The sequence below is a fragment of the Dacryopinax primogenitus genome (genome assembly GCF_000292625.1).
Source record: "Dacryopinax primogenitus strain DJM-731 SS1 chromosome Unknown DACRYscaffold_2, whole genome shotgun sequence".
Lineage (NCBI taxonomy): Eukaryota > Fungi > Basidiomycota > Dacrymycetes > Dacrymycetales > Dacrymycetaceae > Dacryopinax > Dacryopinax primogenitus.
In genome coordinates, this window is record NW_024467199.1 from 1,786,175 (window position 1) to 1,801,013 (window position 14,839).

The 14,839-nt window shown below is 53.8% G+C and overlaps 8 protein-coding genes across 8 annotated transcripts; 5 read left to right on the forward strand and 3 right to left on the reverse strand.

The window, feature by feature from the left end:
* Positions 1–100: 100 nt before the first annotated feature.
* Positions 101–1,783, forward strand: DACRYDRAFT_113872 (uncharacterized protein; the record flags this gene model as incomplete). Its single annotated transcript, XM_040769716.1, has 4 exons — positions 101–760; positions 813–925; positions 974–1,539; positions 1,586–1,783. Exons 1-4 carry the CDS (start codon positions 105–107, stop codon positions 1,781–1,783), a joined length of 1,533 nt encoding a protein of 510 aa, XP_040632732.1. The 5' UTR covers positions 101–104.
* Positions 1,784–1,924: 141 nt separating this feature from the next.
* Positions 1,925–2,615, reverse strand: DACRYDRAFT_104327 (uncharacterized protein; the record flags this gene model as incomplete). The annotated part of the gene is made up of 2 exons (XM_040767905.1): positions 1,925–2,249; positions 2,308–2,615. 2 exons carry the CDS (start codon positions 2,613–2,615, stop codon positions 1,925–1,927), a joined length of 633 nt encoding a protein of 210 aa, XP_040632733.1.
* A 1,059-nt stretch (positions 2,616–3,674) lies between these two features.
* DACRYDRAFT_20199 (MgtE-domain-containing protein) lies at positions 3,675–5,463 on the forward strand. The gene is made up of 4 exons (XM_040771845.1): positions 3,675–3,964; positions 4,015–4,376; positions 4,423–5,146; positions 5,210–5,463. The coding sequence occupies exons 1-4, from the start codon at positions 3,728–3,730 to the stop codon at positions 5,393–5,395; spliced, it is 1,509 nt and encodes a 502-aa protein (XP_040632734.1). The 5' UTR covers positions 3,675–3,727; the 3' UTR covers positions 5,396–5,463.
* A 211-nt stretch (positions 5,464–5,674) lies between these two features.
* DACRYDRAFT_13726 (uncharacterized protein) lies at positions 5,675–7,055 on the reverse strand (the record flags this gene model as incomplete). The annotated part of the gene is made up of 3 exons (XM_040770993.1): positions 5,675–5,702; positions 5,747–6,712; positions 6,760–7,055. 3 exons carry the CDS (start codon positions 7,053–7,055, stop codon positions 5,675–5,677), a joined length of 1,290 nt encoding a protein of 429 aa, XP_040632735.1.
* A 517-nt stretch (positions 7,056–7,572) lies between these two features.
* On the forward strand, positions 7,573–9,778 carry DACRYDRAFT_20200 (peptide chain release factor eRF/aRF subunit 1). The gene is made up of 7 exons (XM_040771846.1): positions 7,573–7,733; positions 7,784–7,830; positions 7,894–7,933; positions 7,986–8,224; positions 8,277–8,926; positions 8,976–9,130; positions 9,181–9,778. The coding sequence occupies exons 1-7, from the start codon at positions 7,698–7,700 to the stop codon at positions 9,328–9,330; spliced, it is 1,317 nt and encodes a 438-aa protein (XP_040632736.1). The 5' UTR covers positions 7,573–7,697; the 3' UTR covers positions 9,331–9,778.
* Positions 9,779–10,424: 646 nt separating this feature from the next.
* DACRYDRAFT_46532 (DNA glycosylase) lies at positions 10,425–11,441 on the forward strand (the record flags this gene model as incomplete). Its single annotated transcript, XM_040774713.1, has 2 exons — positions 10,425–10,756; positions 10,808–11,441. 2 exons carry the CDS (start codon positions 10,425–10,427, stop codon positions 11,439–11,441), a joined length of 966 nt encoding a protein of 321 aa, XP_040632737.1.
* A 171-nt stretch (positions 11,442–11,612) lies between these two features.
* DACRYDRAFT_45891 (cysteine synthase) lies at positions 11,613–13,287 on the forward strand (the record flags this gene model as incomplete). Its single annotated transcript, XM_040774669.1, has 6 exons — positions 11,613–11,924; positions 11,974–12,031; positions 12,076–12,187; positions 12,237–12,825; positions 12,883–13,115; positions 13,167–13,287. 6 exons carry the CDS (start codon positions 11,613–11,615, stop codon positions 13,285–13,287), a joined length of 1,425 nt encoding a protein of 474 aa, XP_040632738.1.
* Positions 13,288–13,374: 87 nt separating this feature from the next.
* On the reverse strand, positions 13,375–14,607 carry DACRYDRAFT_104333 (NADP-binding protein; the record flags this gene model as incomplete). Its single annotated transcript, XM_040767906.1, has 5 exons — positions 13,375–13,549; positions 13,599–13,855; positions 13,904–14,211; positions 14,258–14,397; positions 14,450–14,607. The coding sequence occupies 5 exons, from the start codon at positions 14,605–14,607 to the stop codon at positions 13,375–13,377; spliced, it is 1,038 nt and encodes a 345-aa protein (XP_040632739.1).
* Positions 14,608–14,839: the final 232 nt, after the last annotated feature.

Sequence of the window (14,839 nt, forward strand, 5' to 3'; positions counted from 1 at the left end):
TTCGTCGTTGTTGGCGACCGTGAACTCTTCACTCTGGACGGCCATCTCCTACTTACACGACCTATGAGCGTACCCTTCAGGATACCGATGAAAAGAGAAAGAGAATGTCTGCAAGCGACGTCGAATTATACGCCATGAATGGCTTGCACTCGAGGAGCAATGAGCATGTTCCTCTGTCAAACGAGGAGTTTATCGAGCTCAAGCGTCAGCGTTCGGGACATTCTCACGAGGATGGAGTCAAAGGTGATGAAGAGGAGGAGGAGGATATCTTTGTCACGGCGGACGCGGACGTTTCTCAGCCGTTCCTCAGTAACGGACGCTCCTCGTACCCCGCACACCAGCTTCGCACGTCAGCAAGACCCGAGCCGGCGTTACACCTCATCCGCTCAATCCTCCTCGAGACCCTTCCCACTCTGCTCTTTACCATCATTGGCATGGTATTCTCCGGCGAGCTACTCGTCCGAATCTCTACTTGGCCGGCCTTTGCACGCGTTCCGGAGCTGCTCATCCTTGTCCCCGTGCTCGACAACCTTAAGGGAAACGTGGAGATGAATCTGAGCTCCCGGCTAGGGACTGCAGCGAATACGGGCATGCTGGATAAGAGAGCGGACAGGAGGGGGATCATACTTGGTAGCCTGAGCATCTTGCAGGTGCAGGCACTTGCTGTGAGTGCGGTAGCTGCAGGTGTAAGCTTCGGGCTGGCGATGATGCTGCTGGAGAGAGAATTAGAGGGTGCGAGACCTAAAAGCGGATTTATGGAGTGCGTATATGCCCCTTCTATTGTACATGAAACCTTTCTAATGCCGATGCAGATTCATGATGGTCACATCAGCGTCCATGTCTGCGGCTTCGCTCAGCGGTGCAATCCTCGGCAGTTTCATGTGTTCCCTCATCCTCGTGTGCAGGTACTTCCGACTCAACCCAGGTACGTTTTCACTCCCCTCAGTGACACTATATTTTAATAAGAACAAAGACAACATCTCCGCACCTATCGCGGCGTGCCTAGGCGACCTCCTCACTATGGCACTCCTCGGACTTACCTCGTCCTTGCTGATCTCCTGGATCCGCACCGTCCTCCCCATAATCCTCACCATCGTTCTGCTCTTGCTCCTCATCACCACAGTCATCCTGACCATCCAAAACCCGCACGTCCGTCCTCTCCTCCTGCAGGGCTGGTCTCCCCTCTTCGCCGCCATGATCATCTCCACCGGCGCGGGGCTGGTCCTTGAAGGCTTTGTGGACAGATACGACGGCTTCGGCATGCTCGCTATCGTGATCGGCGGTCTTCCAGGGGGGATAGGGAGCATCTTCATCTGCCGTCTCTCAACGGCCCTGCACGCGGAACATGACTACGCCTCGGGTTCATCAGAGAAGGTTACCGTCCCGCCAACGCCTGAAAGACCCGTACTTGTCAGCGCGATCCTCATGGCCGTCTCACTCCCCGTAGCAGTCGCGTATCTCCTCTTCGTCTGGCTAGCAGGGTGGATGGAGCTCCCGATCCTCTTCGTCGTCCTCTTCGCCATCTTCCTCTGCATTGTCGTAAGTTCTGCCCCTCCTCGTTGACACCGCGTCTAACTCCTGGCAGTCCGCCATCTCCCTGGGCCTGGGGTACCTCCTCACCCACCTGTTTTGGCGTTTTGGCTTAGATCCGGACATCTACTGCCTCCCTATCCAGTCCTCACTTGTTGACTTGATTGGGCAGAGCCTGTTGGTTGCTTGTTACGAGATTGCCAGGCTAGCGGGGGCTAGTGTGGGGATGAACGCTGTGACGAGCGGGACGTAGCACCCCCCAGCAAAATAGTGTTCTTAATTTTTTTTCATTGGGTTGTGAGAATGTGTAGCAATTGTACATTAGAATGTCATCCACACGTTACGCAATACCGGATAGTGAGCGGTACAGGATATCCACCTCATCCCACCATCCTCAACCACCCCTCCCGCCTCTACCCCTACCCCTACCTCTCCCCCTACCTCTCCCTCTCCCCCTCCCCTCCTTCCTCCCCCCTTTCCCTCTCAACGCCCCCTCCTCTCTCATCCAAATAACAACCCTCAAAACGCCCTTATTCCTCTCCCTCCTCCCCCCTTCCACATCCTCGTCCTCCGGCTCAAGCTCATCCACGCACTCGACGCTCCCTGTCGTCACTTCCTGCCGTAAGACCCCGCCCGGCAGGACCAGAGGGAGGGAAGTGACAAGCAGCGCAAGGTGGGGGATCGCGGCTCCCATAGCGTGGAGTGTGATCTTCTGCTGCCTGCGCGCACAACGTCAGCCTTCACCAACACCTGCACGCTGCACGACAGACAACGTACCCATCGTCGAACAACTTCCTACACCGACGTAAATACACCCCGAGCTTCGTCTTCCTCGTCACGCAAATAACACTCCTATCTCCCTCAGGTATCGCAGGTCGGGGAGGGGCGAGCTTCGTCACCCTCACAGGGGGTGCGAGCGGGCCTTGACTTATTGCTGCTGCTAGAGAGTTGGGCGAGTGCTCCTGCGCTGGAGCTGGAGCTGCAGTTGAGGTTGAAGCAGGTATGCTATTAAGCGCGTCGAGCTTGGATCTCTTTGCGCATGGGACGGATGCGTCTATGTCGACGGCTTTGCGTTTTAGTGCCATGGTGGACGTTGATGAAAAGTACGCGAATGTTGGCGACGCGTCTGTCGGACCTCTCACTTCTACAACCATTTGCCATACAATAAACCACAGACGCAGCTGCTGCACCGAGAGAACATTATGAACACGTCTATAAAATGCTAAATGCGGTGCCAGATATGTATCTGTTCACAATTCTGCTAATTTGCACATCATGGTCCTTAGCGCAAGCTGGATCGCCGAAACGGTAGCCTCATATCCATTAATGGATATTCCTAGTGACGTGCTAAATCGCTCTGATCCTAAGGTGGGCAGTGGATCTGCCCGAATAACTCGATGGGTGTTAGGAAAGATAGGCTCTCCAAGTCCTTATCCGACTATCTACAAAATCAGAACGACAACGACTGTCTACCTAGTGCAGAACGGAGATGTGTCGGTCTTGGTACACAGGCAATCGCAGGCCAAGATCCAGGCGGATAAACAGTTTCTTGATCAACTTGATCTTGCCCATCTAATTCGTAGCGCGATGAAGAAAGCGATTTATTCAATGAGTTGGCCAAGAGTTCGTGATGACTGATCAGGCTAAGTGATGGTAAGATTCGGATGCGCAGTCAATGGGTTGAACTCTCGAGACGAGCTTGGTGTTCTTAGCAATTTCTCGGCGTGCTTGGGATATTCACTAAAGGAATCCAAGTACTATAAAGGAGAAGCAAGACGAATGATGAAGTCGAGTGTTTTCATCTTTCCTCGCTGTATTAGTTGACGAATAAGTTTATAAATGTCCAATAATAAACATGAGATGGTAGTTAGATTTAGAAATTGCCCAATCGGCGTTCCTCCCATTTAAATTAGATACTGATATATATCATCTATCGGTATATTCGGCGATGAAGAACGTATTTATTATTGGCCGAAAGTACCGATTTTGCTGTGTTGTTTACCTTTACGTGGATATTGCGTGTGATGTACAAATTATGTGGAGTAAATAATAAAAATCAAGTAATGAAGTGACTGTTCTTTTCTTCTCTCCTAGTCTGTGTCGTGGCTACGTACTCTTCTAGTACTGACGGTGTACTCAACCGAAAAGTATCTTCGTCGTCTTTTCCTTTCTGCTCAACGTCCACCTCCACCAGTGAATGGAATCTCCCATCCACATCATCCTCAATGAGCCCAACGGCCAGCGCAGCGACGCTTCTCCAACCAGCACAGAGCAGTCAGAGCACGAGCACGACGAGGACGATATATTCGGGAACAAGTACAACGCCCTTGCTCGGGACGATGCTCATGCTCGACGACGTCTGCTGGGTGGTGAGGAGGTGAGGCGCATTGTGAGGGCCAGCAACTGGAGCGTTATCAGGCGTATCTTGCTTGAGGTGCGCTCTGCTCACGACAAAGCTGATGGTGTAGTGAACATGCGTAACAGACCTGCCCTACCCTCCTCTTCACTACTATTGGCATGGTATTCGCCGGTGAGCTGCTCGAGCAGATAGCGGGATGGAAGGCATTCCGCACCGTCGACGAGTTGCTCATCCTCGTTCCCATCCTCATCAACCTCAAGGGAAACATCGAGATGAACCTCTCTGCTCGACTGTCGACATCGGCAAACATAGGCGCACTCGACACCGCAAAGGCCAGGCGTGCACTTGTAGTTGGCAACTTGTGGCTCCTGCAAGTCCAGGCACTCGCTGTCAGCGCCGTCGCAGCCGCCGTCAGCTTCGCACTGGGTGCAGTGGGGAAGAGCAAAAGGAAAGTGAATAAGATGCTGAGTCGGTCCGGTTTCCTCGAGTGCGTCTCTCTCTTCCCTCTCATACCCTTCAGCTAATCCTCTTAGGTTCACCACCGTCCTCTCTTGCGCACTCAGCGCCGCCTCCCTCAGCGCCGTCATCCTTGGATCCTTCATGTGCGCCCTGGTCCTGCTCTGCCGTCGCTGGCAGCTCGACCCAGACAACATCACCTCGCCCCTCGCCGCTTGTCTAGGAGACCTGCTCACCCTCTCCCTTCTGGCGCTACTTGCCAGCGTCCTACTACCCATCGTGCGTACTCCCCTCCCAGCCCTATTCTCCAGCGCATTCCTGCTCGTCGCCTTCCTGGCCTTCCTCCGCACGCGCAAAAACCCCGACGTCCGCGCACTCCTCTCCGACGGCTGGTCAGCACTCTTCGCCGCTATGCTCATCTCCGCATGTGCGGGCATGCTCCTGGACTGGTTTGTGAGAGACTACGAAGGCTTCGGTATGATGGCGATCGTCATTGGCGGACTGCCAGGCTCGGTAGGCTCGGTATTCGTCAGCAGGCTATCGACAGCCCTGCATTCCGCAGCGGAGGAAGCAGCTGCCTCTGACCCCGAGTCGACAGAAGATGGCAGCAGCAGCGGGGTCTACCTCAAGCTGGAAGGCAAGACCGAGCGAGCGAGAGAACGGCCGGTCGTCGTGGGCCTTACCCTGCTGGCAGTGAGCTTGCCTGTTGCATTGCTCTATCTGGCATTCGTCTGGGTCATGGGGTGGATGTCGCTCCCTCCCATATTTGTCCTATTCTTCGTTCTGGGCTTCATCATCACCGTATGTCTCCTTCTCATCCGTGTGCTGCAGCTACACAAGCTAACCACCCTCCTTGGGACTCAGACCGCCCTCTCCCTCCTGGCGGCATACGCCCTCACCCACCTCTTCTGGCGTTTCTCGCTCGATCCTGACACGTACTGCCTCCCCTTGCAGAGTAGCCTCGTCGACCTCATCGGGCCTGCTATTCTCGTGCTGTGCTACGAGATGGCGGAGGATGCGGGTGCGCAGGTGATTGGTCGACACCAGTAGTGGAGCGGGTTCTGTGGTTGTTTCCTTTCCTTTTCGTCGTAGTGAAGTGGGATGAGCCTCTATATGCAGAGGTCGTGTGCCGTGTCATTCCCGTCAGTGTACTCTGTGTAAGACGCAGCAGGTATGTATCATTAATCTAGAGCGAATGTAAGCTACGACTGTCTCTGCCCATCTTCCCGTCTGCCTGTTACTGCAATAACCCCCTCTCTGCCCCAAAAAAGAGGCGCGAGTTATTTCGCCTCCCGTTTCGGCTTCTTGACCTTGGTCACCTCTCCGTCTTCATGTTTCCGTTTCTTCGACTGCTTTTCTTGTGAGGCTGGAGGTTCAGCTGCGGAGGAGGCAGTGAGAGACTGCCGCTTCTTTTTCTTCTTCTCTGTGAGCTCAGGGGTGGCGGCTGCTGTGGTCAAATCGGATGGTGGTGGAACGGCAGTAACATTATCTGCATTAACAGTAACAGCCGGAGCGTCCACGCGTTTCTTCTTCTTCTCCCCAAGGGTTGGGTTGGAAGACTCGACGGACAGGGTAGTCGTGGAAGGGAGAGCGGCACCGTCTGCGAGAACTTCACTCTTCCGTTTTTTCTTGGGTTTTTCAGCGGTGGGTGGTTCTGTTTTAGAGGTAGAAGCCGCATCAACAGCAGAATGTTTCTTGGTGTTCTTTGGCGTCTTCGCAGGAGCTGCAGCAGGAGCCGCATCAGCCATCAGTACGTCCCCATCCGTCTCTCCCGCATTCAACGTATCAAGCAAAGAGGTCCGTGCTTCCCAAGTCCCGGGAGGCGCGAACCGGTAGGTCATCCGTTCCGGGGGAGCCATGCTAGGCGGGCGCATGGAAGCGATTGTGTAGTCTGTCGGGGGCTGGGAGGAGAGGGCGGTTTGGGTGTGAGAAACGGTGGAGGTGCTTGGGAGGGAGAGGGAGGGGAGGGAGCGGGTGATGACGAGGTTTCGGGATATGAGTCGTGGAGCTATGATATTGTGAGCGAAGGAGCAGAGGATGTGAGAAAGGGAAATACCGATCCTATGCGTGCCTTTCCCCTCCTCGTCCCGCAGCAACACTGTCAGTCCTTGCATCTCCTCCGCCCCACTAGCCTCACTCGCGTCCCTCACCTCCCAAGTCTCGCCCTTCCTTTGAAAGCTCCCCAACATGCCTTTATCATTAACGTCCAGGTCGAGTTCTAGGTTTTCTAGGTACTTGGGTTTGATCGACGGTGGGAGGCGGATGAGGAAGAGCTGGAGATTGGGGTTGGAGGAGATGGTTTGGTAGCTGAATTCAGGGGGGCCGGCGGCGGTGACTTCGACTAGGTCGGGAAAGGGTGATTCGACTCTGCATTTCGTGTGAAAGAGGAATGAGAGAATCCAGAGATGACCTACAATAGATCTGGTGCGGAGCTGTCAGCAACCTCTTCTTCTTCTGTCTCCTCTTCCTCCTCTTCATCACCATCATCATCTATGTTGATGTCTTGCACATCTGGCAACTCCTCCTCTTCCTCACTCTCATCTTCGTCTTCCTCAATCACTTCCCTGCTCTTAAACTCCTTGCTCTTTTTCGGTTTGAGCGGTATGAGTACTGGAATGAGTGGCAGAAGACCAGCAGCAAATTCCGCCTGAGTTTTTTCCAGTGCAGTGGGAGAGGATGGAGGGGATCTCATGTTGCTGTATGGGTACATATCAGTCTGCAAGAACAAGTGAAGTCCAGCGCTGTATACCAACTTTTGGCCAGGGTCTTTTCAGGGTTGCCTTTCTGGGATCGGAGGCGAGGTTATTCCGAATGTCATTGTCAGTGCCAGCGCGACAATAGATGTTACCGGTTTTCGGCCAGAAGAACGACAATAAATTTTTCGTATGCTTCTGTGATATCCTTGATGATGATGTGGGTTCGGTGCCGTGTGACAGGCTGTATTCTAATACTTATTCTGGAATGTTAGGGTATTAATGAGAAAGGAGGACTGTACCACTAATTGTTATCCAACAATGGTAGACTCGGCAAGATCAAAAGAACTGGAATATCATGTCCAGTTGTTGATAAACATTGTATTTATTTCTACAATGACTATAAAGTGACTGTTACACTGTCATGTGTTCTTTCCATATACGCGGAAGCTAATTTCTGTGCAGTTTTCCGTTCACCCAAAGTTGCATTACATTTGCACCGCTAACCCTACTGTGCCACACCTTGAACGCACACGCTCATCTCTTACGCCTCTGCGCGCTCCTTGCACGCATACATCCACCTCGGCTCGTCCGTATTTCGCTCTTCATACCACCGCTCGTCACTGTTTGTTGTCGTTTACGCGGCCGAAATATACACAATGAGCCAACAGGACATGGCTGAGCAGAACATTCAGGTCGGGCGGTATGTCGCAATATCAAGGCACGAGGCTGACGAGTTGTATAGGTGTGGAAGATCAAGAAGCTCATCAAGAGTCTGGATAGTGCTAGGGGGTGAGTGTCGTGCTTGTGTCCCTGGTCACGACCAGCTGGGACTCGGAGCTGACTACGCCTCAGAGCTGGCACGTCCATGATCAGTCTCATCATCCCACCCAAGGTGCGTATTTCACCGCCTCTGTCGCCCCAGCTCATGACTCACGATCGGACAGGATCAAATCTCTCGTGTCTCCGCGATGCTTACCCAGGAATACGGTACCGCATCTAACATCAAGTCTCGTGTCAACCGTCTTTCCGTGCTCGCGGCGATCACCTCCACCCAGCAGCGCCTTAAGCTGTACACCCGTGTACCTCCCAATGGACTCGTCCTGTTCGTCGGGACCATCCTTACCGATGAAGGCAAGGAAAAGAAAGTATCTTTCGATTTTGAACCACACAAGCCTATCAATACGTATGCAAAAAATCCCGTGTTAACTGAATCGAGGGGCTGACACAGGAAACAGGTCGCTCTACCTTTGTGACAACAAGTTCCACACCGAAGCGCTCTCTGAGCTGCTCGAGTCCGACTCCAAGTTCGGCTTCATCGTCATGGACGGCAACGGCACGCTCTTCGGCACGCTCGCTGGGAACACCCGCGAAGTGATCCACAAGTTCACCGTGGACCTGCCCAAGAAGCACGGTCGTGGTGGTCAGTCCGCACTGCGTTTCTCCCGCTTGCGTGACGAGAAGAGGCACAACTACGTGCGCAAAGTCGCTGAGCTCGCGGTCCAGCACTTCATCACCAACGACAAGGTCAATGTTGCTGGGCTCGTTCTCGCCGGTTCTGCGGACTTTAAGACCGAACTGAGCCAGAGTGACATGTTCGACCCCCGCCTGGGGGTGAAAATTATCAAGGTCGTCGACGTATCCTATGGTGGCGAGAACGGGTTTAACCAGGCGATCGAACTTGCCGCTGAGAGTTTGGCAAATGTCAAGTTCGTTCAGGAGAAGAAACTTATCCAGAAGTATTTCGATGAGATCTCCCAGGACACTGGAAAATACTGCTTCGGAGTGGACGACACTCTCAAGGCACTCGAGATGGGCTCCGTGGAAACCCTCATCGTCTGGGAGAATCTTGATGTCACTCGCTACGTCTTGCGCAATGCCGCTGGAGGTAGGCTACTCGGTGTCTAAGTTGTTGCGATATTCTAATGTCACTCCAGAGGAAATCATCGTCCATGCCCGCAAGGACCAGGAGAAGGACCGTGAAAAGTTCATTGACAAGAGCACCGGCCTCGAGATGGAATCGAGCAGCGAGCCTCAGTCGCTGCTCGAGTGGTTCGCCGAGCGCTACAAGGACTTTGGTGCCGATCTCGAGGTATGTTGGGTCGTTCCCTACACTCGGATGCACACTAAGTAGGAAAATAGTTCGTCACCGATCGTTCTCAGGAAGGCGCCCAGTTCGTCAAGGGCTTTGGTGGGATCGGCGGTATCCTCCGCTACAAAGTCGACTTTACGAACCTGACCTCCGTGGACGACGATTCCGACGAGTTTTATAGTGACGACGACCCTATGTGACTCGCGCCAATGCGCGAGGCTCCCAAAGCCAACAAGCAGGGGGAGGTGGGGGGGAAGGAGTCGGCAGTCGAGGTTTGGGGGACTGCACCGGTGGTGGAGGTGAACAGCGAGAAAGGGTCGAATGTGCACAACAACAAGGACAGGCACGGGCACGGGCACGGGCATGACGATGACGATGACGGATGTGAGACGACGAGAGGTATCTTGAGCATCGTGCTCGAACAGAAGGGGAGGCTCCCGGCTCTCGTGCTGCGGTATGTCAACCCTTACTCCGCATTTGGGACGGCGTGCAGCACGACCCACTCCCAGGCAGCGGCGTGCGGCGCTGGACTCCCACTGAGCATCAGGGCTGGGGATTAGATGTTGTAGGATAGATGTTCGAGAAACTCGATGAATTGCCCTTGTCGGCTATGCTGTTGAATGAATATGCACTCCCTTTGTAACCTTGATTGAGAGTGTTGTTGCTGAACATACTCTACCAAATGTTGGTGCCATTCTATTGACTGAGCCCAATGTAAAAACCTATTCTCATGTTGTTTCTTCCAGTTGAAAGATAACAAAGTGGAGGTTGAACATGTCCATCTTGACCAATGAAGAGACAGCAGACGCGTCGTAACATTTTTCATTTCATTCGCGTCCCTTTTATCCACATTTCAGTCTTCAATTGCAATTTCCGTCTTGGTCAACAACATACCAAATTCAAATAACACTACTCTCTCATATTGGCTCTAACATCTCTCATACTACGTTCTTTCCTCAGACCGCACCTCATGCCCCCTGTTCGTCGAACCCCTCGTGCATCGCGCACACTCGTCAAAACAGAGTCTCCATCTCCCAGCAAAGTAGCAAAACCCAGCACCACACCCTTCAACGACGAGGATAGAGATGATAATAATGGAGAGGCAGCATCAGAAGCCCTAGCAGCTCAGCTCTCGGCCTACGCCTATCCTGGGCGGACAACCCGCTCTGCCTCCAAGCTCTCGGTAAAGCGTGCTGCCTCCCCCACCGCTGGTAGCACACCCTCGACTCCCGTTCGGGCAAAACGCGCGCGCACCACCGCTGCCTCCCCCAGTCCGAGCAAGAAGCCTATCCCCATGTCCCTCCCAAAACCCCACCCTCCCCCTCCCCGCTGGCTCGAGACGTACCTCCTTATACGGGAGATGCGCGCCCGGCTAGTCGCTGCTGTGGATACGATGGGTTGTGACCGACCGCAGGACAGGACTCTGGACCCCAAGAGCAGGAGACTGACGATCCTTGTCAGTCTGATGCTGAGCAGCCAGACGAAGGACGAGACTACTAGTGCTGCTGTTACGGCACTGGCGGGGAAGATGGGGGGAGTGATCACCCTCCAGGGAATGCTCGATGCGAGTGACGAGAGTGTACAGGAGGCGATATGCAAAGTTGGGTTTTGGAGACGGAAGACTCAGTGAGTCCCACAATGGCGGCGGGAAACTGTGTTGACGGGAATTCTTGGTAGGTATTTACGCCAGACGATGGAGAAGCTGCGAGATGAGTTCGACGGAGACGTGCCCAAGACTGTGGACGAACTGTGTTCCCTCCCAGGGGTAGGACCAAAGATGGCCTTCCTCTGTCTGCAAAATGCGTGGGACATCAACGTCGGTATCGGGGTTGACACACATGTGCACAGGATCACCAACCGCCTGGGATGGCATAAGCCCCCGACGACAACGCCTGAGCAGACGAGGCTGAACCTCCAGAGCTGGCTCCCGAGAGAGTATCATGCTGAGATCAACCATATGCTTGTGGGGTTTGGGCAGGCGCTGTGCTTTCCTGTGGCGCCCAGGTGTGATTTGTGTGCTCTGGCGGAAAAGAAGTTGTGCCCGAGCAGGAGCAAGGTGGGGAATGTTGAAGGGAGGAAGGAAGTGGTGTGGAAGAAGGAAGAAGGGGAGGTGAAGCTCGAGGTGGAGGAGATTGGGGAGTTGGGAGGAAGGAGAGAGGTGTTTGTCAACGTTCCTGGAGAAGGGAGTGCGGAGGTGGACGTGAAGGTTGAAGAAGGAGAAGAAGAGGTGGATGAGATTGTTCAAGAGGTAGAGAAGGCGGTTGAGGGGAAAGAGGTGAATGGGAGAGTTAAGGAGGCATTGGAGTGGTGATACTGACCATTGTATTATTTATTACTGTTGGATTATTGTTGGTTATTGTATACATTCATACATTCCATATCCTCATGAATAAAATGCACATTTACATCACGTGACTATAAGCGCCAGGACCCTTGAAGTCAGTCCAGCTTTTGCTTTTCAGGCGTCTCCCATTCCTCATCAATGTCCACCTCGACCTCCCTCCCTCTCTTCTCCCTCTCCTTCTGGCGCTCTCTATGGCCCCCTCATCTTCCACACAAACCACTGCATGCCCTCCTCCTAGGCATCCTCGCCGGTCTCTCGATCTCCCTTTCCTCCGCCTCTGTCGGCCTCTACCTCCAACAACGACGCCGTGAAGCGCTACTGAGACGGCTGCCACCTAGACCGATAGAGATAAGGAGGGATGAAGTTGTGAAGGGCGTGATGGGGTTGATTGGGAATACCCCGCTGATGAGGATCGAGAGCTTGAGCGAGGCTACAGGGTGTAATATCCTAGTGCGTCTTTGTGAGCAAGTTTGCCAAGCATGCTAAATGTATGCTCTAGGGGAAATGTGAGTTCTTAAACCCTGGAGGAAGCGTCAAGGATAGAGTCGCACTCAAGAGTATGTAATCTCGAGCGATTCACTTGCCTTGCTGACGGGTGTAGTGATCGAGGATGCGGAAGCGCAAGGCATGCTCCACCCGAATACCGAGTCGAGGATATTTGAAGGCACGGTGGGGTCTACGGGGATCTCACTGGCAACGGTAGCTCGAGCAAGGTATGCGTTCACTCCTCACATCCTCAACCAGCTCACTTGGCGGGCGCAGAGGGTACGAAACGACCATCATAATGCCGGACGACGTCTCTGCCGAGAAACGGCAAACGCTACTCTGCCTCAGCGCGCGAGTCGAGCAAGTCCGCCCAGCATCCATCGTTGACCAAAAACAATTTGTCAACCTCGCCCGTCAGCGTGCGCTCTCCTTTGGGCGTACAAAGCTGCCCCAAAAGTCGCTGCTCGACGCTATGGCCACCCCTACCCCGCCAGGGGAGGACATCGTCGTTGCCAGCCAGGTATCGACCGAAGACGCGCTGCACGAAGCGGGCGCCCGGTTGGCACTAGAAGAGTCCCCCCGCGGGTTCTTCGCAGACCAGTTCGAGAACCTCTCTAACCACGACGCGCACTACCTCGGTACGGGGCCCGAGATCTGGCGCCAGACGAACGGGAACGTCGACGCTTTCGTCAGTGGTGCCGGGACGGGGGGTACGATCGCCGGTACGGGCCAGTTCCTGAAAGAGCAAAAACCGGAAGTCGTCGTTGCTCTCGCGGATCCGGAGGGGAGCGGGTTATATAACAAGATCAAGTTCGGGGTGATGTATGATCCTAGAGAGAAGGAAGGGAGCAAGCGCCGGCATCAGGTGCGTCTCGCTTTCTGTCTTTTGTTCAGTGCGTCTAATGACTCTGATATGGTATAGGTCGATACAGTCGTAGAAGGGATAGGCATCAACAGGCTGACCAAGAACTTCGAGCTCGGCCTGCCGATAATCGACACTGCCTACCGCGTTACAGACCCAGAGGCAGTCGCCATGTCCCGCCATCTTGTCAAACACGACGGGCTATTCCTGGGCTCGTCAAGTGCGTGCAACCTCGTTGCGTGTGTGAGGTTGGCGCATAGGCTAGGACGAGGACATACGATCGTTACTATTTTGTATGTTGTATGCTTGTCCTTCACGGAGGCAGGGGTTGACTCTGTGCGCAGGTGCGATTCGGGAAATCGCCATTATTCCAAGTTCTGGAACGACGAGTACCTTAGAAATGCGAACATCCCGATAGACCTGTCGATCGTAGATGACCTCATCGCAGGTCGGGAAGCAACATGATCCATTTCAGTACATTAGAAGAGCCATCCTACACATTAATTTTATATACTAGCAACAACAACTCCAATCGAACTTCCAAACGAGCGTTCAAAGCAGCTGGACGACGATCTTACCCTTCGCGTGACCGGAGAGGATCCGTTCGTACGCTTTTGGCAGATCGGGGAAGGCGAACACCGAGTCTACGGGGGGCTTGAGCTTGCCCTCACTCACCAGGTCGGCGAGATACTGCAGTTTGTACTTCTCGGATTTGAAGAGGAACATCCTGTACCACTGTCAACGAACTGTTTCGCATATGGGGAAGGAAAGCGTACTTGAAGCTCCTAGGAACGCCGCCTAACAGTCTCGGCCAGTAGATCCTGAACACCGCGTGGAGCAACTTCGGCAGCCCGGAGATATCGTGCACGTTCGGCCCCGTAGAGACGTACACTCCGTTCGGGGCGAGGTACTTTGCCGAGTTGACGAATAGCGGCACCGTGGCGTCCACACAATCGAAAATGATGTTGTAAGGCGGGGAGATGTGCGCCTCGATCAGCTGCTGCTCGAGTGGTTTGGCGTGGTAGTCGAATACCTACTCCTTGTGAGCGATCCCCACGTACGAGTAAAATAGACAACATACCTGCTCGACACCAAAGCTCTTCACATAATCAAAGTTGTTTGCACTCGCACTACAGTCCACTCGCGCCCCCTTAGCCTTCGCGATCTGTATAGCGAACGTGCCGACACTACTGCTCCCTCCATTGACGAACACCCTCTGCCCCTCCTCCAGCTTTCCGATCTCGATCAGCGCTTCGTATGCTGTTTGACCGGCTAGACCGATCCCGGCTGCAGTGGTGAAATCGATATTGGACGGCTTGAGAACTAGGCCCTCGGCGGGGACGATCGCGTACTCTTGCATCGACCCCCAGCCGGTCTTGAACGACAATTCTGGGAAGGTTTAGTACCATGCATAGGTCAGGGGAACGATACATACCTGCGGGGACTAGACCGAACACCTCGTTGCCTACGTTGAACTCGGTATCGTTTGCGAGGACGATTTCGCCTGCCAGGTCGTGTTCTGCAATCCGTGGTCGCTTGACTACGAAACTAGGCAGCGACATCGACTTGTACCCACTACAGTTTCATTAGTACTGATATCCCGACCTTTCGGGGCTGCGAGACGTACACGGGATTGAGCGCCGCTGTGAGTACCTTGACAAGCACATGTCCTTTTGGAAGTTCGCTGGGCACAGGCAGATCATCCCTGAATTTGAGGACGTCCTTCGGTACACCGCCCTTGACGATTTGCCAGCCTTTCTGAAATTGAGGAAGTGGTAAGTCCATTGTATGATTATCTGACCGTTACGAGCGGCCCAAGGTTGACTTTATATAGTGAATGACACTTGGCATTTGGGGCTTGCAGGGTCACGTGACCTGACGTAATGTATTTTCCGGTTATTCGGAATTCAAGACCCTCGCTTCCCGAATCTCCCATGATGGCTTACAAGACGGGCCCGACGAACGGGAAAACTGTACAGATATTACTTTCCCCTCTACCAACTTCGGCGAAACTTGT